At 37.8% G+C, this 24471-nt stretch overlaps 2 protein-coding genes across 6 annotated transcripts in view; both read left to right on the top strand.

The window, feature by feature from the left end:
• The window catches only part of LOC105449222 (protein N-terminal asparagine amidohydrolase), a 50393-nt gene extending 38971 nt beyond the window's left edge, over positions 1-11422 (top strand). For all 4 annotated transcript variants that reach the window (XM_011688244.1, XM_011688243.1, XM_011688246.1 and 1 more), the window contains 6 exons: positions 2179-2369; positions 3689-3754; positions 6276-6458; positions 6883-7091; positions 7315-7476; positions 7638-11422. In XM_011688244.1, the coding sequence (XP_011686546.1) occupies positions 2180-2369; positions 3689-3754; positions 6276-6458; positions 6883-7091; positions 7315-7476; positions 7638-7763 (936 nt within the window). In that variant the 5' untranslated portion in view covers position 2179 and the 3' untranslated portion in view covers positions 7764-11422. The remainder of the gene's footprint in view (positions 1-2178; positions 2370-3688; positions 3755-6275; positions 6459-6882; positions 7092-7314; positions 7477-7637) is intronic.
• A 1704-nt stretch (positions 11423-13126) lies between these two features.
• The window catches only part of LOC105449221 (GTP-binding protein Di-Ras2), a 72993-nt gene continuing 61648 nt past the window's right edge, over positions 13127-24471 (top strand). For both annotated transcript variants that reach the window (XM_011688241.1, XM_011688240.1), the window contains exon 1: positions 13127-13272. The gene's annotated coding sequence lies outside the window, so the exon portion shown is untranslated. The remainder of the gene's footprint in view (positions 13273-24471) is intronic.

Raw genomic sequence — 24471 nt, 5'->3', positions numbered from 1 at the left:
GCTGCAATTTTCTGCTCCTTCGTTTCTAGAACGGCGGAGAGAGAGAGAGAGAGAGAGAGAGAGAGAGAGACAGAAAGAACGCGAGATATAATTACGGATCTTACTGGGGACAGCCATTGAAGTTGAGTTAACTGCCAACCGTCGCGAATGCAAAGTGCACGCGTACTTAAGATACGCATATTCTAAGTACGCACGAAACCTTACGTTCGCACATTCCTTAATTAATCCTCTAATTGATTCTCTAATTTATACCAGTCTGACCCTCCTCGTGGCAATCTAAAAGATCTTCATCTTCACGTCATTATGACGATAACGATCAGATATTATTGCAGCGCGTCGTTGATTGAAGAAACGATAGACTTTATTTATAGCAACAATAATTTCATGCGTTATTTATAGCCGTTCGTGGCATCAAAATTTCGATAGAAATTTTGCTGAGAATTAGCGTAGCGCTTTTCTCGCAGTACAATTTAGGCTCGCGCATCAATAGCCCGTGTGAAAAAAAAAATATTAAAAAATTAAAAACCGCTACGGAGAAGAAATACGAGCGGCGCCGTCTTTGCCGTCGTGCGTATTTCTGCGCGTTCGCAGAAGCAGCTGCGCAACACGCGGCTCGCGGGGATCTATTTTAGTCCTTGCCACGAATCGCGCGCCGCACACGAGGACGCCGCGACGAGTTTTTGCGAAAATCTCATATTTCTCGCGGCGTTCCTTTCGTTCTGCGAGCGCCGTCGACATAATTGGCGATTATTCTGCGGCGTTTAAACGCGTGGCGCGCGCGCTCTTCGCCGAGCCTGTCTCGTTTTTTACTCTTCGCGGTTTTTTTTCTTTTTATTAATAAAAGAAGACTTGTTTCTCGTCGCATCATCCCTTCCGGACTCCTGCTAACCACGAAGGAGGATCGCCGGCGATCAATCATCGATGCTTTAATCAGCGAGGCAATGATTTTTTTTTTTTTAATTAATAGCGCGACTTAACGATTTATATTGTAAAATAACGAGGATGAATAATTAGAGTTTTTAAAGAGACACTTGTCTCTTTTAACGACTACTGTGTTCAGTAATTGGATTCTCTGTTTTGTCGAAGTTTTTTTTTTACTTTTTAAATCTATCAATTGTCAATATTACAGTTGCAATTAATAATGTCTGTTACAATATTGTGAGTGAAGCCATTCGCAGTTGACTTGAGATTGAGCTCGTAATTTTGCAATTTGTTTAAACTAATGGTATTCGTTGTCGCGATTAACACCATATCGATGAGACGTGCGCGACATAATGCGAGAGATCTCAAGTCTGTCGATACTCTAGCTGACTCTGTCTACCTACCTGAGAACCTCGTTGTTAAGATCAAAAGAGACGAAAAGAGCGCGATTCTCTCCCGCACGAGCGAATTTACTCGAGATAAACGCCACGCATCATGCACGACGTTCAACACCCGCCTGTTGCGTCGCGCGACGACTACCTTGCTCTACGGTTAAAATTAATTTACGGTTGCCGTAAATTAATTTTAATGATCCACCTGGTTGTGATTTATCACGCGAGATCGCGTACAGTCACTTTGCAAATGATTTAGAAAGAGGTACATGTCCCGAGCAGCGGGAGAACGATCTTTCCATCGGAAGACCTATATATGATCGTAACTTTTTGAGGTCTGAATGCAATTGAGCAAAAATTATTGTAATTTGAAAATGCAGCTATCACGGCTGTAATAAAGCTTCGCGAAGAATTAGACTGTGCTTATACTCTAAACATCTTGTATGAATACATTTTTACGACGTTGAATAACGAGGAGGATTCGTAAGACAATCGCAGAGGAGTCAGTCAGATATATTTTTTAAAAGCGTCTGTTTACCTGCTCTGAGAAAGATTTTTTAACGCGCATTTCCTGAAGAAAAAAAAATTGGACTTTGTCCGACGAAGAAATCTCACGCGTCGATTTCTGAGACCGCGCGCGTCAATGGAGAGGTAAAATGGAAACTAAACGGCCGAGTAATGGCCGTCGCCGTGGCATAAATTACCCGTATTAATACGCTCACGAGCGTCGTATTGTTCCGCGAAATTAATTTCATGCATGTCAAACGTGCGCATATCGCCTTTTAGTCGTGATTACTTAAAAAGGTTCAAACAAGACGTTTGTTTTTTTTTATTCAACTGCAATCCTTTCCTTTTTCTTTTGCAGGATGGTGCTGGTGGTGGGCGGGGTGGTCCTGCAGGAAGAGATTCCTGCGGACAGCAGGTCCTTGTACGCGGCCCATCCGGTGTATCGCGAGAGCGCCGCGCAGCTGCACTCGATGCCGGCGAAGCTCGTGGGCCCGGTGGGCCTCCTCTACGTCCAACAACGAGAAATGGCTGCGACGCTGCCGCACGACAGTAAGTGCAATATGCATCTCGATGCGTCAAGCTGGATCCGAGGATCTTGAGCAAACGCGAATGAACAACTTTTATTTCAATGATATGCGAACGAACGGCGAGCGTTTCTTGCGTTCGCGCTTGTGCTTCTTTCTATTTTTAAATTAGATTGTATCTTTCACTCCTCCCCCTCTCCCACGTTTTCTCATCGAATTACCCTGTCGCTCACAAAAACGTGCAGTGATATGTAAAATGTATGTCAGCTCGTCGGTGTATTCAATTACGTGGGTCCGCTATGATCCAAATGACCGTGAGGATCAGTCATCTCCGCAGGGGAGAGAGAAAAGCTTACAATTAATCTCTTGGAAAAATAATCTCTCGCGGTATCTGACGGAAAGAATATGTCACTGCTACGCAATAGCCACGCGATCTCCATGTTATCTCCTTAAAGCGAATGTTACCGGCTACTTTTGTCGCGATATCGCGGGATTGACGCAATCCGTCAATCTACCAGCTGTGATTACGCTTTAATTACGAGGGTAAAAACAAAAAGAGCCGCGCGAGCCGATAAATCAACGGATGCCGAGCATTATTTTGCGCGTTATCAGGCAGCTGTAAATTACAAGTCCAATTTTTTGGATGGTGCGACTTTCAAAAATAACCGAGAGATTCGTTTATTACGCTGCAACAACGACGGTAAATCGCCTCCTCGGTGACGAGGCAATATCTTTCCACGTGCTAATCTGGATGAATCTGGTAATGTTTTTCGCAATGGTGGCATTCTCTTATCTTTTTCTCGGAATATAATAAATCTTTATCAGCAATCTTTATCGGCAAATAAAAAGTTATCGCTTAAAAAACGACCGTTCCTCTCGTGCGTAACGTAGCGTGATGAGTTTTACGTTAGAGAAAAAAAAAACATGCTAAATCCGCTAAATCAACGACTTGTGCATATGGCTCGTGTATGTCTTTAAAAAGTTATCTGTTTCAATTCTACAACTTTTGCGACGCGTGACAGCGCGGATAAACATTTGAGAAAAGATAGAAGCGAGATACAATCTGATTCGAGAAATAATAAGAAGAATACGAGTGAGAGATTGTTTGTCTTGTAAATGTGAGAGGTTCTCAATATCTTTCTCTGTAAACTAACAATCGACGGAGGTTTATCTTTGAAACGCGCAAAAATTTATCTTATATAATTATGGAAAGTTTCCGCGCCGCGTCTCTCGCCAAACAATCCGCAGCCTCTCCGAAGCGCTCGCTCGAACTGCATGCGTACATAGAATTGCACATGTTGCCCGTTAATACCAATTATTCTTTTTTTTTTGCCCCCTTCACAGAAAACGTGAGCATCCTCGGTTCGGACGACATGACCACATGCATAATCGTCGTCGTCAGGCATTCCGGTGAGTATATTTGAAAGTACAATCGCGCTCATTATAAAATAGCTGCCGGTTGCATATAAATGACCGCTTGCGGCACGACAATGAAAAGAAAAAGAGGTCGGAATAACGCAATGACGAAGCGCGACTGTTTGATCGGTACCGCGTCGTTGGAAAATTTTTAATACGAAACTCACAGAGTCCCGCAGTAGGTACCTATATCACCGATAATCCTCTCTACGTCAAATTTTTAAATGAAATTAAAATAGATTTCTAAGAAATACATGGAAAGCCTTTAAAATTTTTATCCTGTAAGGAAAGTTTAAATCAAAGTTTTGAAAAAATGAGTTATTTGATTAAAAATCAGAAATCTAATGGATGCGAAGATCTTTTCATTTTCAATTAGTTATAATTCTGAAATTGTTACTATTCTGACATAGTTGAGGAAAAATGGATTTTAAGTTAATTTAAAATTTTGGAAGGCCTTTAAAATTTGTATCCTATAAGGAAAGTTTAAGTTTTGAAGTCAAAGTTTTGAAGAAATTATTAGAGTTATTTGATTAAAACTTAAGAATCTAATTGATGCAAAGTTTCATTTTCAGTCAGTTATAATCCTGAAATTACTATTGTTACTATTCTGATATTTTAGTTGAGGAGAAATGGACTTTAAATTAAGCTAAAAAACTTCCAAAATATTGATGAAATTATAAGTATCCCGTTTGGAAGCTAGTTTTCGCGAGAAAAGATTTCAGTACAGAATTTTGAGAATTTACAAGACGAGAAGAAGTAAGTAAAGAATCGTCGAGAGAAAAGAAGATAGGAAATTCAATTGCAACCTGCTTGTCTCGGACTGCAAATTAGTCGCGGAGTTAACGAGCAAAAACTTGTGAAAAATATCGCTAAACCAGAACTGTGACGTCCGTTACCGTCTTCGGGCTTTCCAGTCGCTTTTTATTTCCTTCGACCGGACACACAATAGATTCACTTCTTGTTCGCACGATCATTGACTTCGCCATGATATAACGACTAACGTAACGCGCAAACGCCGTTTCTTTCGAAAAGACGAGCCGCTTAATAGAACCAGTTCCGCCACTCGTGCTCGAGAGAAAAAGTGCTGATTCACATCAGCTTACGATTCACGTCCATATCACGAAGTCGTTTAAATGCCTACCCGCTAATCCATACAACATCGAGTTTAAGAGAAATTCGGGGAAATAATTGTAAATTTATGGTTTACGACGAGCTACTTGTGCAATTTTTCATGACTCGGTTTTCTCAATGTTTATAAAGCCAAGTACAAAGTAGGAACACGTCGCCTGTAATCTCGCATGGACATTAAAAGTTTATTGAAATCGTCACACGTGGCTGTTTTTCAACAAGCGTATTTCATTATTTCGACATTTATATACCAAACATGAATCATACGTTTGTTAAATGAGATTTTCCGAACGATAATAGATTCCCCGTCGCAGGAGCTCACTATATATTGTACTATATTTCTCAACGAAACTATCGGATAAGTTCCCCTTAACTTTCTCCTGCTGAGTTCGCGACAGTGCATCGCGACGCAAGCTGGGTGTCTCCGATCGTCTTAAGGTTGCGCGTGAATAATGGTCGAGGTAGAAAGCGACTGCGAAAGTACGTAATTAAGTAACAGTTCGCGGTATAAAAGTTTCGTCGCGCGCTCTTCCCGTCCATTCCGTCGTTGCTTCGCGTTCGCGCGCGACAATTGGATAAATGATAAAAATTAATTGCTGTAAAAATTAATTGTCGACTTTATTTTTTCAATTAGTAATGTACAGCACTTTATGATGCATCAACCGCATCTTTAAGAATCTATTTTAACATTGCAAGAACATTCACGTGTTTCCAAACGTGTTCCACTACATTTTTATCGTTAAAACGACGATAAATTGCGTCTAACGAACTGTGATCGTTCCTGAAAGGCGCGTGTATGGTGTGTGTGTGTGTGTGCTTTCGTGTGAATCTACGCTGAATCGTTTCAATGCAACGTGAGCATTTCGATCTCTTGATCCGACAATGCGATAAATAACGAGAAGACCGGACCGATATAACTTGTTTGCAGTTTAATTATCATGCCACGGTAATTACCGTTCTATTGGCGATATTGAAATCGAAAAATTAATTTCTCTTTTAATTAATGCATTTTTTTCAGAAGGGAGAAGAAGCATAACGATCGGTCACGAAAAGATAATAGTCGCGCAAGCGATGATAACTCTCATTTTGATATTTCGCTCAACTGATCCTTTCAGCAGCAATTCTAAATATGCTGTTAAACTTCATTCGAACATAAAGAGTAGTGACGATGATTAATAAAAGTAACACAGTGCAAGTTCATCTGGCGTTGCATTCAGGCTAATTCACAGACATTCGTTATTAATATAATTATATTATGCATTCATTTTTCTAATAAAATAATAATTCTTTTTTAAAATTATACACAATGATAAGTAACCGCGATGCTCGGTCGATTTTAGACTGCAAAGGGCTGCGAATGTCGCATTTTCGAATGTTGGATTTGCAGGCTCGGGCGCCGCCGCTCTGGCGCACCTTGACGGGTCCGGAACGGAAGATGCTGCGGCGGCAATGATCCAGAGGGTAACGGAACTTGCCCTCGGATATCCCGAAGGTCGCCTGGAGCTGCAGTTGGTCGGCGGCTACTCCGATCCGAGAAACTACTCCGAGGAATTATTCTACAATATACTTTGTACGTGGAAATGCATTTTTGGATACGATATTCCTGTTATATCGAGAAGAATATCTATAGCTCACAGAGTTCTATTTTTATTATGTATAAATTAGCGGAGATAATTATATCTGTAGCCTGCTCTTGTCTCCTATTCTTGTCCTTATTCGCAATCGTAGAGAGTTAAATTATTTACTTCGTTCAAAATAGGCTAAGAAGCTAAATAGAATAGAACTAAATTTTTATGTTACGATGTCATATTTTCTAAAAGATTCAGGATTGACCTAACGAAATTAATGCGCTAAACTTTATTCGTGGCATTGAATTACAATCGGCATAGAAACGCCCGAGTTTTTCGAATAGTTGTCAAGTCGGATAGTATCTAAAATAGGACGAAATCGCCGCCTTCGTCTGTAGGATGTTAACCGGACCGATCGTCTTCTAGCCGCATTTCACAAGCAACCGGTGGAGATCGATCTAACGCTGTGCTGCGTGGGCGAGCTGAATACCACCGTGAGAGGTGGGATTCATTGGCCGTTGATCTACGGCATCGGGCTGAACGTGAAGACGGGCGAGATCTTTCCCGCGACTTTCCCCGACAAAGGCCCAGACCAGGCGCTGAGGTGCGCCAGACAATTGACCGGGGGTCAGCAGGTGCGTGTACGCAACGTTTGCATTAATACAGCGAAAGCACTAAAAAAAATATATAGCGAAACAAAAAAGAAATTGCGACTCAATCCCGCAATCCAAATAAATAACAAATAACTAGAGTATCGATAATATATTAAGTACAATATCATTAATCGATTAAACGCGACGTGAAATTTCATTTAGCTCATCGGGATTGCACGCGTATATATTCTGTCTTTATGCACAGGTTTTGGACATATACGATTGCGCTCTGGGATTACTTAGAATCGGCCCGTTCAACTACGATCCCCTGCGTGGCGTGGATCTCTGGCTGGCGCAAACCGATCAGTTCATCCTGCAGCATCTGTCCACGTCACCGGAAGTGGAGCAACCACACTTCGTATCGCAGGTAGTGCCTAGTTTGTAACGCTGTATGCGCAACACCGTCATCGTTATAGGGTCCTCCCTAGGGAGGGAGAGGGGGGGGATAGAGAAGCATTAAGGCGACAAATCCAATCGCGCCGCGTTTCCCACGCGCCGTTAAGCAGCGACTGAAATTTCTTGTTTCAGGTGCGGGCGACGCTCAAGTACATCCAAGACAATCAATTTCCGGCCGTCACCGTCTTCCGAGATAACAGACCTCATTACTACCGTCGGGACGAAACCACCGGTGTCTGGCAGCCGATGCGATACTAAAGGGTTCGACAAGCCGCGTATTCGATTAGGGGCTTGCCGATGAACGGTTGTTCGACGAAAATTTTCGAGCGACACGAAATATTAATATTAAATTCGCGGACCGACGAAGCGTACGGAGCAGGACGATCAGTTAGTCGAATTTGGTGCTGCGCCTTCTGGAGATCGCGGTGTCTACGCCGGAGTTGTTTAAGTCCTAATGAGCCTGTTTAAGAAAAAAAAAAAAAAAAAAAAGATCGACTCGCATTTACGATTTGGCGAGCAAATTGCGGAAGTCGGCGTGCAATAATTGCAGCCCTCGTCGGCTGGCAATTATCTGTGATCGACGAGAAAAGGACGTCCGATCGGGAGGAAGCCGTGGGATCGTGTATCGATCGAAGCGGTCGTAATCGGCGCGTTGGTCGATGCCTTAAGGCCTGCTCACACCGGAAGACGTCTCGCGAGCCGTCTTTGAAAGCCAAGATGCGGATTTGGATGCATTGCCGAATGCGATTTGTAATATTTACAAATAAAATTATTAGAGAGCGCGGCTTATTCTGTTATCGTGGAGTAAGCCGTGAGGCCATTTACAAAAATAAAATGAAATAAAAACAATTTTTTAACAAACGATTTTCCGAAAATTTTAATATGCATTAATCTGCGTTGAAATACAGATAATGCATATTTTACTTTGCATACGATTTATTATATAATATATTCGATTTATTATATAATATATTCGATAATACTTTTTTCCAAATGATGTATTAATGATACATCGCAGAAAGTTTTAGATGGTTTTATCGAAATTGCTTTAGATGCATTTTTACAAAGCAGAAATCAATCAATTTGATCTTCAATTAAAGGAGAAAAAATAAAGGCAATTAACCCTTCGTGATCATGCGAGGTCCACTGGACTCCAAAAAAAAGTTTGAGGCTCTGTATCTTTAAGTTCTCATTTCAAAACGGCATTCGATTTGTGATTTACTTGAAGGTTCAAGGTATCCTTTTTGCGCCTAGACGAAGTATTGCTCCCAGTGTGTCGGTATGAGTGTAATAGCCATTCGCGTAACATCGTTTTTGCATTGGAATCATTCTGTCATCGGTGTAATCAAAACGTGACTTTTTTTATTTGAAAGTATCATACCTGTAGAGTATAGCCGTAAGTTTGTATAAAAAAAAATTTTAAAAGTTATGACTTTTTTAATAAAAAAAATTTCAAAAATTTTTTCAAAGATTTTTTAAAATATTTTAAAAATAAAATCTTCACACTGTCGCTATATTTCTATGTTCTACAATGATTGAACTACGTTTAGATAATTTTTTTTTTACTTCAAAGAAATTGAAACTGTGAACGGCAGTTAAATGCGCTGGGGTCATTTTACCCACGGTGTAATCATTCTAGAGGTATGACCACGAAGGGTTAATAATACACGCCAACAATTTTGCAGATATTAATACAGATAATTCATCCCTTCTCAGATTTAATTTTACAAAGGATACGATCTCTCTAATTAGAGATTCTAATTACTCGCGGGGTATTATGAAAAATTTCAGACGACAAAAAATTGCCACCGCGCAAGCGACTGAATCAGTAATCGAATTTCGATTTTTCGCTTGTTGGACAATTCTTGTTTTGTAACATTTAAAAAAGGATATACAACTTTTGGAAAATCTTACAAAGAAAAAGAGAGGAGCGTTTTATAAGACACACAACATGAACATCTTTCTCTTCTCTGCTGTACAGCACACACACACACACATACACGTACACTTTCTATACCTTAAAAGTAATATACATTCGCATTAGCGTGCGACGCACGACAACTTCAGTTGTGAATAGGCCTATACGTGCTGAATATATTGGCATTGTTGAATTTTATCTTTTTGTTAGATGCTTATATTATACGTGGACAACGGTCAAATTTTGATCGTTACTTATAAGATGTTATTAGTCGTACGCGATCGTTATTCCATCGTTGAACGTTCTCTCCGTATTAACTTTCTTCGTTGCCGGAGCGAGAAAATAACGACAAACTCTCATCGCGCATTTAGCTAAATGTAAACTCATTTCCACATCACAATCACATCGCAATTGTCGTATCGGATAAACAATAACGCGGTAGTTAAAGAATATCCCATTTGGCGCAAAACGCGTGATCGAAAGCACGACCCGACGCACACGCGCGAGGACACACTTGTGTCCTTTCCCGTTTCTTTCAATCGGATTGCGAAAGTTCGAGCAACGAATAATTCCGTACTTGCCATAATAAAGGGAAGAAAGTTAGACAAAAGGTACAAGAGGCGAAAGGTAGAAGAGATGATGTATATAATATTTTCAGGGTTGTGCCCGAGTCTTTCGGGTGAGGGAAAGTTCCTTTGCCTCGACGCAGTTAGTTCCGCGAGGGAAACGCGAAAATCCCTCCGAAAATTCACGCGCAGATTAGTGATCGCGTACAAGTCTCGTCGATGTCTCGCGGGAATTTTTTTTACTAAATTATGTACACACGTGCCAAAAGTGCGGCTGGATGTCTCCTCGATTGAAAACACTCGCGCGACATTTGGACGATTGAACATTTCCATGTGGTAAGATAGGTGGTTCAAGGTAAAACGTTTCCCGTTGCGTCATCGAACGCGACTCAAGAGCGCGAGACCGATTGCGAAATTGTCGAGATTAATACATAAACGCATAATAGAATTGGGCAATTCGATCACTCCGGAGATGATCGTGTGAACGCCCGACATAGATTTTTCCTATTTGTTGTTAGAAAGCACAGATCGGGCGTGCGATCGCGATCGAAGAATCAAAATGACCGAGGCCTTCCCTTACCTGTGGATTCATCGATTAAGCCGAAAGGTAATCACCCTCCGGATAGCATTCGAGAGCACAGCTCTATGGGCGAAACTAGCCGATAAAACATTTTTTTTTCATATCTCGATTACAGTTTTCACGAAACAATTCAGGACCTCAATAATTCAACGTTATTATTGAGCGTTCTCTGTTTTTTGGGACGAATACGTGACGAAGAGAAATCTTTTTTTCTCCCTCTTTTTTTTTTAAAGCTATGGTCTCGAAGCCTTGGAGTAGTGCGTAAAGGAAGGATGCGTTCAATTTTCCATTGTTCTAGTGATACATAAGCTAATTGAGGTTGATATTAATAATAACGATGACGACGATTATCATAATGATACTGCTGATGATATTTCCTAGAAAATCGAAGAGATATATTTTTACTATATTATGTAAAAGGAAAAAAAAAGAAGAGCGAAATGCACTCGTGTGACGACGCGAGGCTGTCAGGATCGAACTTGCGACCTGCTTTCCCTTCCCATTCGATCTACGCGAGTAGAAGAAGTATGGCGGGTGGTTTGCCACTTACTTTGTTGCTTCTGCCAGGAAAATATATGGCTTTTCTTGCTTGCGTCACGAAAACTTTCCCGGTGCAGCAATATAAGTTGCATATATATTTCTCTTTTCTTTTAAGTCCACCGTATCGTTCCTCCCTTTCCCCGCCCGAGCCCTTCTCCCCTTTTTTTTCACGGTAGCCTTTTTTCCCTCCCCCCCCCAACCCCTCCGTTCGATCTCTATCGCATTCTTTCTCGCGTTGCGCAAACGCAATCTTACTACATAATATTATTTGGTGATATATTTATACAATAAACGATGATAGATTAAAGCACAACGCCACGTGTATGTTATTTTATTTCGCAATACCGTATGTTGCTGTGTAAAATCGGGACGCTCGGACGATGACGGCCGCAACCGATCTTGATCTATCGTCGACCTAATGCCCACATTCTGCCGATTTGTTATGATAAATGATTCCTCGGCGTTGATCTAATCGCGGAGCTGTTTGGCGAATAGCGGGACGACTCTGTAGGAGTCAACTTGCTGAGAAACCGCTGAACAGAGGAGTGGTAACAACATCGTTAACAAAGTTGCGGACTGCTACACAGTGTGTAGCGGTAAACTATTACGTAAGTAAAACCGCCGCGAGGAGAAAGGAGCGTTCGCGCATTATCACGGCTTTATACACATTGATTATTAAATATGAAACGCGACTAATGGATATTGATTAATTGACCGACCGGGGGAGAGGGTAGGGGGGAGGGGACACTTTCATTTAGATATTCGAGCGGAAACGGAATCTGTAATAAAATAGTGTTTCGTAATTTTTGTAATTATTAATACAATACTATAAATTAGCGATTAATTACAATAATTGCTTTGTAATTGTGTGATCGACGTTTTAACTAATTGCGGAGGTAGCGAAAATTACGCGAGAAAATAAATTGAATAATTGATTGAAGGGTAAGCGATTTTGCATGCATCGTCTCACTTTATCGCGGTAAAAAAAAAAAGCCGTTTAAAGTTTGCAGACTTTTAATCACGAGATTCCGTAATTATATCGTAATAATCGGCAGAAATTTTTTGCACGTCGCGTAACTTTCAAGAACACGGCACGTATAATTTTGTTGAACGTCGAACAGCTTATGCACGTGTGTGAGTGTGTAGCCTATATCCTGTCAGGTTGCCTGAGTAGTTGCTCGATTGTCAGCGGTAAGAAACTTCCGCTTTCGCAAAGTTCGCTTTGAACGACTTACAAGTCTTCCGACATGCCACGCTTCGGCTTTAGCATATAGAATCCGAAATCTGCAGCGAGAAGATAATTTCATTGGAAGGTGATCATCCGGAAATAATATCCGTGCGCGGAATTCCGGGGCGAGTAATTTCGGGGTTTTACAGAATGTGCACCGAGGCTAAGGTCGCGACAAGAAGGTCTTTGAGTGTAGCGTCTTCCGTATACTATTTACAAAACCGTTTGCTTCACACGCCACGATAAATTACAGTTGACATTGAGAGTCGAGATTGATCGCGCGGAATAATACCGAAGTAGCGTATTTTCGGTCTATAAAGAAGTCGAAGACCTAAGCAGTCTATCGTAATCCTTCGCGTGCATTATTAAAACATAATTATAATTAACTACATCTTTTTACATATTTTTTCACTTAATTCTTCGAATATATAGAGGAAATTAAATGTAACGTAAAATTGAAACGTGAAATTAAATTTAACGTGAAACGGCGATAACGACGTATACACTGAAAACTTAATATCGGCACATTTGCGAGACTGATTCGTGCCGTAGTCCGTAAAGAATTGAAAAAAGTTTTTCACTTCTGGCGAGCAATAAAAGGCGCGTATGATCTATTATTCTATTAGAATACTTTGCATCTTCTGAATTCGAGGGGGCAGGAAAAATGAACAGAATCGCGAAAGAAAGTGAAAAGGGGACAGACTTGTAGGGAGCCGGCGGGCGGCGAGTAGTAACGGACGATGCGCGCAGACTCCTCGCAAGTGACTCGGCCCGACTCGCAGTAGTTGCCGTCAAGCATTTGGTCCGACACGGTCAGTGCCGTTTCGTCGTCGGCCTCGACGACGGCCCATTCCGCGTTTCCCTGTGTCGCGGTCGCTCCACGTTTTCGCATTTGAGGGAGGCTCTGAGCGAACGAGACCTCTTTTCTCTTCACGGTGAGTTCCGTTGACATTCAATTCAGCACATAATTTTCTATAAAATTCTCTCTCGAAGATCTTTCAAACTATAATTATAAACTATTATACACAATGTTAAAAATGACTGAATTACTTATTTGATTTTATATGCGATATGAATATGTTTTTTAAAGTAATAAAATCTCTAGATGTGGTAATTGGAAGTATTATAATATAGAAATTGTAGAAACGTATTGAGAAAAAGAATAATGTAATAGCTCATAAAAAAATTAAGTAATAATTAAATTAGAATTAAGCATTCTAACTCTTCTGCAATCCTTTCAGTGTAATTTCTAAATTTTAAATAACTTAAAAACGAGTAGAAAATAATTAAAATCTTAACATGAGCAATTATAGTATTTAGAGATTTTAACGCGTTAAATTACGTCACAATTTTCTTGAATTATTAAACGTTAAAATCCATTAAAATCTGTTGACAAAAGCAATATTGACTCTGTATTTGAATACAGCACTAAATAGTGTGTCTAGATTTGCATAAACGTGAAATTTTGTTCTACAAAATCAAGAGATTAAAGGGATCTATTATTATTTGTGGAATTTAACTTTAATATGCATTTTGTTCTAATAATATATATAATCAACGTGCATTGCGAACTAAAATTCAAAAGTACATCTGTGCGTCGAGTTGTATACGCGTGGTTTTAAATTCTCCCTTTTATATTCATGAGCGAGTGACATCGTTACGGAACGTACGAGTGTATTTGCACAGTTCTCACAATAGTAATTCAATTACATCGAAAGCAATTGCTCCTTGTAAATGAGACTGAGAAGAAGAAACATGTTTACAAACCAGACGAGGTGTGTAAAATATGATGCATAATTGATGTTTTACATCAATATATGTGAAAGATATAAATTCAATACTGGATTTTTTTGGTGATATATAAAATTGAATATTTTGGTATATAATATATAAATTTGGAAAAATATGTATAAATTGAATTAGGACAAGAAATAAATAATAAAAAATTAACAATTAAAATTAATTTTTTCCTTCTCTGTCGAATTGAAGAATTCCTTAAAAAAGCGTTTCCAAATGACGGATTTGCCAGAAAAGTTATTTACAATTTTTTATTGAGTAACTATATATAAATGTAATAAATTTCTTTTGTCGTAACACATATATGTTTTGTATTTCTAAGCGTTTTAATTTTTAATATTTGTTAAATAATTCATATTAATATCAATAAGAAAATGAAATAATAAAAATTTTTTAAATATTGAAACCTTCGAATCAAAAATAGCATAAATAATTTCCTGAGAAGTCCTTCAACTTACCCTTCTCGCTTGAAGATAGTATTAATTTCAGCGTACGCTAATAATCGATATTTCTAATCGTCCCGTGAGGCAAGAAGAAAATCGGGGAAAGCGGATTGTCGGTTGCTAGCGAATCGTAATATTGTTTGCCGGTGCTTGTCTTAGCTAATCGCGAATGTTCGTGTCGCAAGATCGTAATCGACCGCTCCATTTCTTGGAAACGCGAACAGGAAGCTCTTCTTAATTTAACTTCCGCTTTCAACCGGCATATTCTCGGAAGAAAAGTGAAGGTTGATGAACGAAGAGCGGTTTAAAATGTCAGCGACGAGGCCGCGCTAGGAATGCGCTATTTTTAATTAAATAGAATTATAGAGCATATTCAATAAGCTATATTTCTGCGTTTCCTATATTAAAAATTATAAGAAGAATACCTAGACGCTATTAGCGTCGTTTAAATTACAGCTCTAAATTATAACTCTGAATTGCAAATAAAGAAACAAAATTCGTCACAAATTTTATTAATTAATTTTACTAATTAAATTTTATGCAAATAAATAATAATTTTAGGTTTCATATAATTTCCAATCAACGCCATTTTAAAGCATTTTAATTTGAAATTTTTTTAGGCAAGGTTGTTGGAAATTTAAAAAATCACCAAAAAAGACGAAAAAATGGACTTGATTAAAATTTAATAGAAGAAAAAGCAACTCTCCAGCTTGACCCAAGAAAATGTCGCACAGTTCCGAAAGCTTTTATATAAATATAATGAATATAATTGTATGCTTCTTTAAATGCGCACTCGCATCGTACAAAGTCCGAGAGAGAAACAAAGAGTGCCAGATAAAATTCTTTCCAAGATACTACTCTCTTATACATAATTTTCTAGCGTGTTAGAACAGTAGAATAAATTTCCATCTGATCTCCGTAGTGCGAACATACGGGAATTAATGCGGCGGGAGTTTGCGTAAAAGGGCGATAATATTTTTAACATACCTACCGCACGAAGTGCAATCTTGAGCTAATGCAATCTCTGCGCTAATGCAATCTCCGCGATTTGACGGGCGTGCGAATGGAATTATGTGTGGCGAAATCTGTGCAGGGGAAGCGCATTGTGTGGATATTGTGTGGATGCTGTATACCTCCGAGTGTAAATCGTAACGGTCGGTAATGGTTCCTCGTGATTTAATAGACTTTTCCCAAAATGTTTCTCATCTCTTACCTCACGCGTATAAATGTCATATTAAATAATTTACAACTCAAATAATCACGTAAGCTTATCCTCAGCGAAATCGTAAGCGAAATGTCGAGAATATCGTTACAAGAAATTGTGAGTCTTTATAGTAAAATGTTTTCATTAACTTCTCTCGCCTAATATTTAATAATATGTCTTATATTAAATATTAAATTTGTAAAGAAAAAATTTTAATTTTTTAAAATATTTCACGTTTGAAAGAATATATTAGAATATATTATATTGTAACATACATTTTTAACATTTTCTCCACATATTTTTGTGGCACACACTTATATATAGCGTAATTATATATATATATAGCTTAAAATTTTTCATCACTTAAAATATTCTGTTTGGAAGAGTGTATTAAAAATATATTTTTGATATATACTTCATATATTTTTATATGACATGTACATATGATTCTCTTTTAGAAAAAACGATTATGAAATGATTATTTTTCTAGAAATTTGTACTGATATTTCGAGATGGACGTTGATGTTCTTCACGATACACTTTAAAAAGTTCATCGGTCAAATCCAGTCGCGATAAATTTATTTGGTCGCGATCACATTTCAGCCGATTGCGAAATGTACGATTTTGACCTTTATTCCGATCGCGGGGGCGACATTCTATTAAACGTCTCTTGACCCCTATCTTTTTATCTGCCAATTTATCGACGCGTCGCGTAACACGATGATCGCCCATTCTCTCGCGGAGAGCGCGATATTATTTTTTTTTTATCCCGGTCATCGACATTGTGTTGTGTATCGCGAAGGGGACGATTATTGCCGTCGACGGTTCGATCGTCGTATAGAAAGAGACGTAATTCAGCCGTCACAAAGTGGAACGCGTCGATCCGAGATCGATCGGCGGCGTCGCGTCCCACACCCTCCCCCCTCCCGAAGTACGGTAGCCTAGTATAGAGGAGCTTGGCCAGAGAATGACGTATTTAATCGGATTAAGGTGAACCTCGCGACCGCCGTCTACTTTCTTCTCTCCGAGGCAGGAAGCGAGTAATCGACTTCCAAGAGCGATCTCACCCCTCGGGTTTATTGCGGCGCATCTTGTAGTGCGCCCCGTTGCGCTCCTCTATACTTCACCTTTTCTCAAGGGAAACAGCCAACAGCCGATGGCGTATCAGCTGTCGCCACTCCTTGGCGAGTTATTAGCGATCTAAATACCAATGGTAAAATGTCAATAAAAGACGATGAAGGAGGACTCCACGATTGATTACGTTACTCTGACTCGATCAAGGATAAGCGAATATTTCTACTCGAAGATAAAGGCGCAAAGCGTTCAGAAAAGTAAAAAGTAAGGGGGAGAAGGAGAGAGAATTAATTAATTAAACTTATTATATTATCTATATTTATATCATTTTCTCTCCAAGATTATAATCTTATTGGCAGACGCTTTAAATACTTCAGGGTCGATTTTTCCCTATTAAATTGTCAAAATACTAATGATCTTTGCGAGTTATGAACGAGATAGAAAACGAAGTCAACTTCGTGAATTAAACTTCTGCTAAGTAATTAAATGACAAAGAACCTTATCATTTAATGCTGAATGAGCTTAATTCTAATTAAAGGTTTAATCGCTAAGCTGTTTGACCTTGAATATCAAGAAGTTGGCTTAATAATTGATGGCTTACCGAGAAATTTTCCGGTAAAAGTTTACGATTCTCGTTAACGATGGATGTTTGGAACAATTGAATTTATGTATTTTTGTATTATGTTCATTGAATGATTTTATTAAATAATTTTATTTAAGTTTATTTGATTTATTTCTATAATATATGAATTTATTTTAAATAAATTCTTACTGAAGAGGAATAGTTTTAAAAACAATATCTTTGAATTAATTTTATATGTAAAATAATTCCTGTTGAATATTATAAATAAAAGATTTAAAGAAGAGCCAAGAAACTTAGTTAAAGATAAAGTTAAATTAATATCTATAATAATAAAGGATTGTACATTTCACGGTTTATTATGCGAACAGGATAGTTGTAATAATAGTTTTCTCTTACAACAGTAGTAGGAAAAGTTATAGACATTTTGACCTATAGATCTATAGACAGTTAACTTCGCGGAATTCTGAAGGAAGGTTTTGTCTGGTAATGAAATGGAGTCTGCCGGGTATGAAGCTGTTACCTTTGTAAGGCTGATTACAGATATCTTACTTAGAGAGAAATTCTCTAAACACGTTCGATACCCTGTCGTGTATTTTTAATACTATCCGCCACGATCCACATTCTCATTTTTAAAGTTCTTATTTCACCTTTCAAATTATTAGGTGTAACAATGTGCAAAAAAAAAATTAATTGCAAAAAATATAACTAGCTGTTCCGTACGTGCAATTTTAACGAGCTTACTCCCTGAAAATGATTTTTCTCGAAATTATTGCGCGCTGTGACCCTTCAGAGTGCTTTCAGATAATTAGAAATTATTTTTAATGACTTGAATAAAATTACGAGCGTATACCAATTTGGTATATTTTTCCAAGGGTCCGATATCATTTCTATAGTTTTTTTACATCGGCTTTAGCATGTAGCAGTAGTGTTTAAAAAAAGTAGGCCAGTAAAAAGAATTCGACAAGCTGTCACCGCTCATTACGAGGAAACGAACTTCTTTTTCCCTTCGCGACAAACGAGCGCGTCGTGACAAACGAACAGCCAATTTTACAGAACAATCATTTTTAAAGGTCAAGGTCCTCTTTCATCTTAGTCTGCGGTTCTACATTTTATCGTTCTTTTTATCAGAAATAAAAATTTAAAGGATTTACTTAGCTGTAAACATAATACAATGTATAAATGTCGCGAATCACGAGATACCTCTTTCTATTTGGCGAAATAGTGACAAACTTTGAACATTAAGAAATTTGCACGTATTTTCTATTTATAATTAACAAAACTCGTTTCTGTTCTCTGAAATTTGTTTAGTACTGTTTGTAACGTAAAGCTTCATAAATATATGATATTGCGTGAAGCTAAAATAATGAATGTGTTAGTCGAATAAAAATTTCAATTGCCGACGAAAAACCCGTGTACCCAAGCATCCCTGTTTTCCAATTCAAATTTATCAATTAACAAAGACGGTACTAAATGGAACGACCATATTTGTTTTGCATGCAATTTTAGCATATTACATGAACGACTTTATTGCGCATCCATTGCATTTATTTTGGTTATGGAGCTCTGGCACATTTAAACAAACTACAATATTTTTCATTCACCTTCGAAAAGATTCGGGGTGGAATTTTATTTCAGGGATCTCGAATTGAGTTATATAGGTATACGTATATGTTTCATTTCGCATCAGTTATTAGCAGTTATGAAATACCTATCCCAAACACGAATAATGTATCATCGAATTTCCATCAATCTGCAAAATTGAAGGAAACTTTGGGAGATAAACTATGTTTTTAATAAATTATTAGCAAACACGTGTCATAAACACACTCGACAAACAGTTGTTGACGTATGTGCGCGCATCAAGAATCGTTCAAAGAGATGAACGTCATTCAACGAAGACCAACGAAGGGAGAGTGCTAAAAAGTTAGGATGTCATTTAATTTCGAGATAAATTCAACATTTTAGAGAGAAATGTTATAAAATGTGCCAACCAAGAAAAGCACATGCACGTGTCGCATTTTTCGCTCGTGACGTCATCTTGCACTACCTCTGAAAAACTTTCTCTTTACGACGCTGTTTTTTGCAAGAGAGAATATATTACATTTCTCATATAATAATAAAAAGCAGAAATATATGTATTATCCTGAATAACCACCAAGAATTTACGTAAACGCAGACGAGAGAGAGAGAGAGAGAGAGAGAGAGAGAGAGAGAAATCATGAAGAGCAGTGGAAGATTCAACGTTATTTATTCATACTGTTTGCTGTATCACTTATTCAATGCTATAAACGCTGTAAAGAGATATAATAACTGCATTATAATGTTTTCACGATATTGCGCGATTAAAAGTAATGTAATTAATACTCACAATAGCTTGCGCTCGCGCAGTTGCACGATTTACTAATTAATGTTGCACACGCCGCCGGAAACGCGAATATCAGAGGTAAAAAAGCATCGTTACGCGGTTTTTATTCGCGGCCGAATGTGATTATGCGGAGGGAGGAGGGGGGTGGGCCCACTCAAATATGATCCGAATATAAAAACGGTCGAATTATTCGAGCGAGTTATTCGAATGTTGAGGTATATTGAAATTCCAGCAATTCTCTGAGGACACACATACACCCACATACACACGTACGGTGTGCGGTCGCGGTCGTGTATGCAGAATTTTTTAGACTGACGGCGACTAATCAAAAATCACGCGAAAGTTCTCATAAAAGAGAAACACGCCGCAAAATAAATTCCTTTATTTATCTATCCTTTATTTATCCTCAACTTCAAAGCCGCGCTTCTACTGTATCGTCGAATCTATCGAAATCTCTGAAGGAGTAGCAGTCAATGTTCCGTAGACATTTATCGACTCGCCAAATTTTGAATATGCTGTTAAATAAAATTGGCAATATAATTATAAAGTGCATAATTAGTATGCAATATGCATTTAATTAATAGATATAAAAGTCTAGAAACGTTATTAACTATAATAAACTATTGTCTAATTAACGTACAATCATTAAAAGTTTAAAATTTTAACGTAATACAGAGAGAATATATATATAGTAAAATATTTAAAAAAAGTCGTATATCTGTGTTGAATGTTAAATCGTGCCTCTTCACAAAGTACTGCGACTATTGCGAGGTATTGCTTTCAGTTTCTTTGTAGAAAAAAAAAGTAACGCGCTTCCAACATTTTTCTAGGAATCCATTTATCTCCACCCAATTCATACCTTCATTTAAAGAATTTATTGCGTGCTTACGTCGCGAAATATAAAGCTAGCCCTTTCATATCGTTCTGGGTAGCGAGGTGTTGGATCTTTGAAATTGTTTCGAGATAGATCGCGAGCACGTGCGGCGGCTCAAAATGCGAAAATTATTCAACAGCTGCTAGGGGGAATGACTAAAGGAGAAAAAAGGCCGGGCTGCCAAAAAAAAACCGACTCTCCTGTGAGTGAACAAACTATTTTTCTGCAGATAGAAACCCACCACCGCTGCCGCCACCACACAATAATGCCTGAAAGGTTTTTTAAAAAGCAAAATCTTTACGGTTTTTTTTAATCTACTTTCACGATCAATTTTTGTTATAATTTTTCAATTTTTTTTCGCTAAGCGATGACATTTTCACAAACGTAGGCGTTTATTCGTGATAAAAATAATAAAAAAAATGTTTTCAACGAATATTTAACTCTATATGTAACGTTTCCCGAAAAACTACTAAATTTGATCATATTTTCATGAACTGCGTGCACCGGTTCTTCATGTATTATCGTTGGAGTCTTTTCTCATCATTAGTGCTTCTTCATCATTAATTACTCGACATACATACATAATCTCAAATATACATGTATCCAAATCGAGGTCTTGTCCGATTAGGCACCGTGCTGCGTCGCTGGCGTGGGAAACGCGTCAATAAAAAAGTTTTTTATTCACTTCGCTAAGTCGAGTGAAAGGCTTCGTCGACGCGAGCGTTCCTTCGTGACTTTCGTAAAAACGCCAACCACGTTCAAACGCTTTTAATTAAAGGCGCGTCGAGCCATGTGTAGCTCTGCCGCGTTGCCCATTTTGAGTTAGTAACGAATTCGCGCGTGAATCCCCCCTCCCGCGATATCTACGTCTCTATCGAATTTGGCAACGCGCAATAGGAAAATATTCTTCAATTGAATTTCGATTTATTCCCATTTGAAAAAAATCATCTACATGGATTAATTGTAGTAAGTACCTCAGCTGCAGCGTGAAATTGGTTCCTTTACTGAAAATCCATTAACGACCGATTACTACTCGATTGGCGGTCATTTGATAATTTTTGGTGGTCCATTCTCGATGATTGGTAGTCAAAATTATAAATAATAATATGAAAAAAGACATACGCGCGTGAACTTACAACTTTGACTACCATTCATCGAGAATGGACTACCAAACGTTAATAAACAACCATCAAATGAATGCTTAAAGTTATGATTACTTACAGTCTGAAAAGCCATATTTTGCGAAAGGAGAGGCTAACTTCACGCGTGTATATCTTTTTTTCATATTTTTATTTACAACTTTGACTACCGTTCATCGGGAATGGACTACCAAATACTACCAAACGACCACCGAGTCGTTCAAATCAAGTAATGGTAATGGTTGTTAGTGGATTTTCAGTAGTGGAAGGGGGACCAACTTCATACAACTAAGTACCTCCACATAAAATTATACGATCATTACGATGTAATTAGAAAACGACGACGAAAAGTTCAATATTTCGCAGCAATTAATATACCGCAAAATGTAGGCAAAATTTATATATATCTCGTTAGTATTAATTTTTTTTTTTGCATTTTTTTCATGCATTTTTTTACGCATTTCGCGATATAAATTTTCGCTTAGAGAATAAAATATCAATATATTAAACATTTTTTTTGTCGCATCGGCTTGAAATATCAGCGATCGATTTCGACATGTATTGAATGCTGAAATGATTTTTATATGATATTTTTTTATATGAGTTTATATTTTACTTTTATATACGTTTATAATTTTACATTTATATTTTTACTTTCCCATATTCATTTATATCCAGTACCTACACATGCAGCAACTTTATCTTATAATATAATGTCATCCGATGATTTACGAACTTAATCTCGTGTTATTGACAGATTTTTATGAACCCGACGATATCATTTGAACAATGATATCGTCGTTTGAACAAGAAACGTCAGCAATGACTTGAGTACGTTTATTTTAATAGCGTTGAGTGATAGAAGATTGTCGCATTACGTTTCCTTGACGAAATCGTAACGGGCTTAGGTAGCCGCGAGAAGGTTATATCGATTTAATGGCCAATCCGTAGACAATTTTTTCGAGGTTATGCTTGTAACCAGATAATGAGAACGTCAAAAGAATTCTGCACGTGTCTGTTGCCTGTGCAAAAAAAAAATAAACGAAGCTGGAAATCTTACGGTAAAAGCTGTAACAAAGGACGACGCGTACGTTGTCCGATAAACCCATAAACTTTGTACCGCACAGCGCTCTTTTGTAAATCCGTCCGCTCTTAATTTCAAAAGACAGCGCGGTCGAAGGAGAAACTCTGCGAAACTAGGAATTCTCGAGAGGAAAACTCGCGCGCGAACATGAGGAGCTGATTACGCGGTTCTGAGTTTCAAGGAAAACGGTATCCTCCGTTATTTCTTTGATGATTTCTGTATAAAAATTTCTGCAGTTTGGCAGAAACGTTTAGAAAAATGTCGGGAACGTATAAAAAAATAGAAATACAGAAAAAGTAAAGAAATCACTATATCGACGATATTATAGATGCGTGAAAACAAGCTTCACTTCATGTTTTATCAACACATATTTATTTTAAAAGAATGACATTTCCGTGACTTTTTTTCTCATAACTTCTAAATAATAAAATATGATTTTAGAGATCATATGCTATAAATTAAAATATATATATATACTATAACTTATATCTTATTAAAAGGTAAAAGAGAGCGACAAAAAGAGGAAGCGAAAGAGAAAAGCGAAAGAGCAACAGCTGACTACTTTAAAGCTGTTGCACGCTTATTAAATCGTATTTCGCGCAAAAAGAATTCGCGAAGTACAAGTGATTAATAGCTGCTATCGATTTTCTCGAATGCCTTGATGGCCGCTGAGGTTTTCTTTCGATAAAAATGCAAATATCGATAATGCGGTCGGCAAAAATACTCCGAGGATGAGAGAAAGAAGCTGGCGGCTGAATCGGAGAACATCTGGCAACTCGAGTGAACCCTCGTATTAAAGCGCTATACATTTATGGAGCGAAATCAATACACCGTATTGTGTCTTGCAGTTACTTTTTAATCGTTTCGATGGAGTTTCAGATAACTAATTGATTCTTTTCGTAAATTTCGCTAAATCATTTCGATTCATACATAATATCATATTTCTTTGCAAACATTTATTTTATAAAATATATATATATATTTTTAAATCTAAAATAAATAATAAATTATTAATTCAAAGTACATATAATTAATTAGAAATTTGTACCATAAACAAAGAGAGAAACAGAGAGAAAAAGAGAGAGAAAGAGTGATAGAAAGAAGAAATTTGAATTTTTACATGAATTTATTTGAATTTATATGAATTTTATTTAAATTTCATACTAATAATATAGATCTATTTTATGAGAAAAATTTTAAAGATAGCTCACTTGCATTCTTTTTTTGGACAAAGTTGGATAAGCGAAGATAACGTGAAAGAAAGGAGGAACATTTACCGTTTCATTCCACACGCAAACGCGACAAAAGAAAAGTCCTGTAATTTCCTAGAGGGAACAGAAAAGGAAACGGATAAGTATCCTTAGTCAGCAACTATGCGCAATATCTAGCCTTTAAGAAAGGAAGCAAGCGTTCGACTTTTTGCAAAGGCCGGTCGCGATAAACTTCTGGTGGATTATCGTCGGTCGGGCGTCGAAAGACGAAGATTAGAGAAGATCCCGTGTGGCAAATGAAATTTGTTCGTCGCGTCGCGACGATCTTATCGGAGAGAACAAACGCATTTAAAAGATTTA

Source organism: Wasmannia auropunctata, unplaced genomic scaffold, assembly GCF_000956235.1.
Source record: "Wasmannia auropunctata unplaced genomic scaffold, wasmannia.A_1.0 LD336076.1, whole genome shotgun sequence".
NCBI lineage: Eukaryota > Metazoa > Arthropoda > Insecta > Hymenoptera > Formicidae > Wasmannia > Wasmannia auropunctata.
This window is presented reverse-complemented; position numbering and strand designations above follow the sequence as displayed.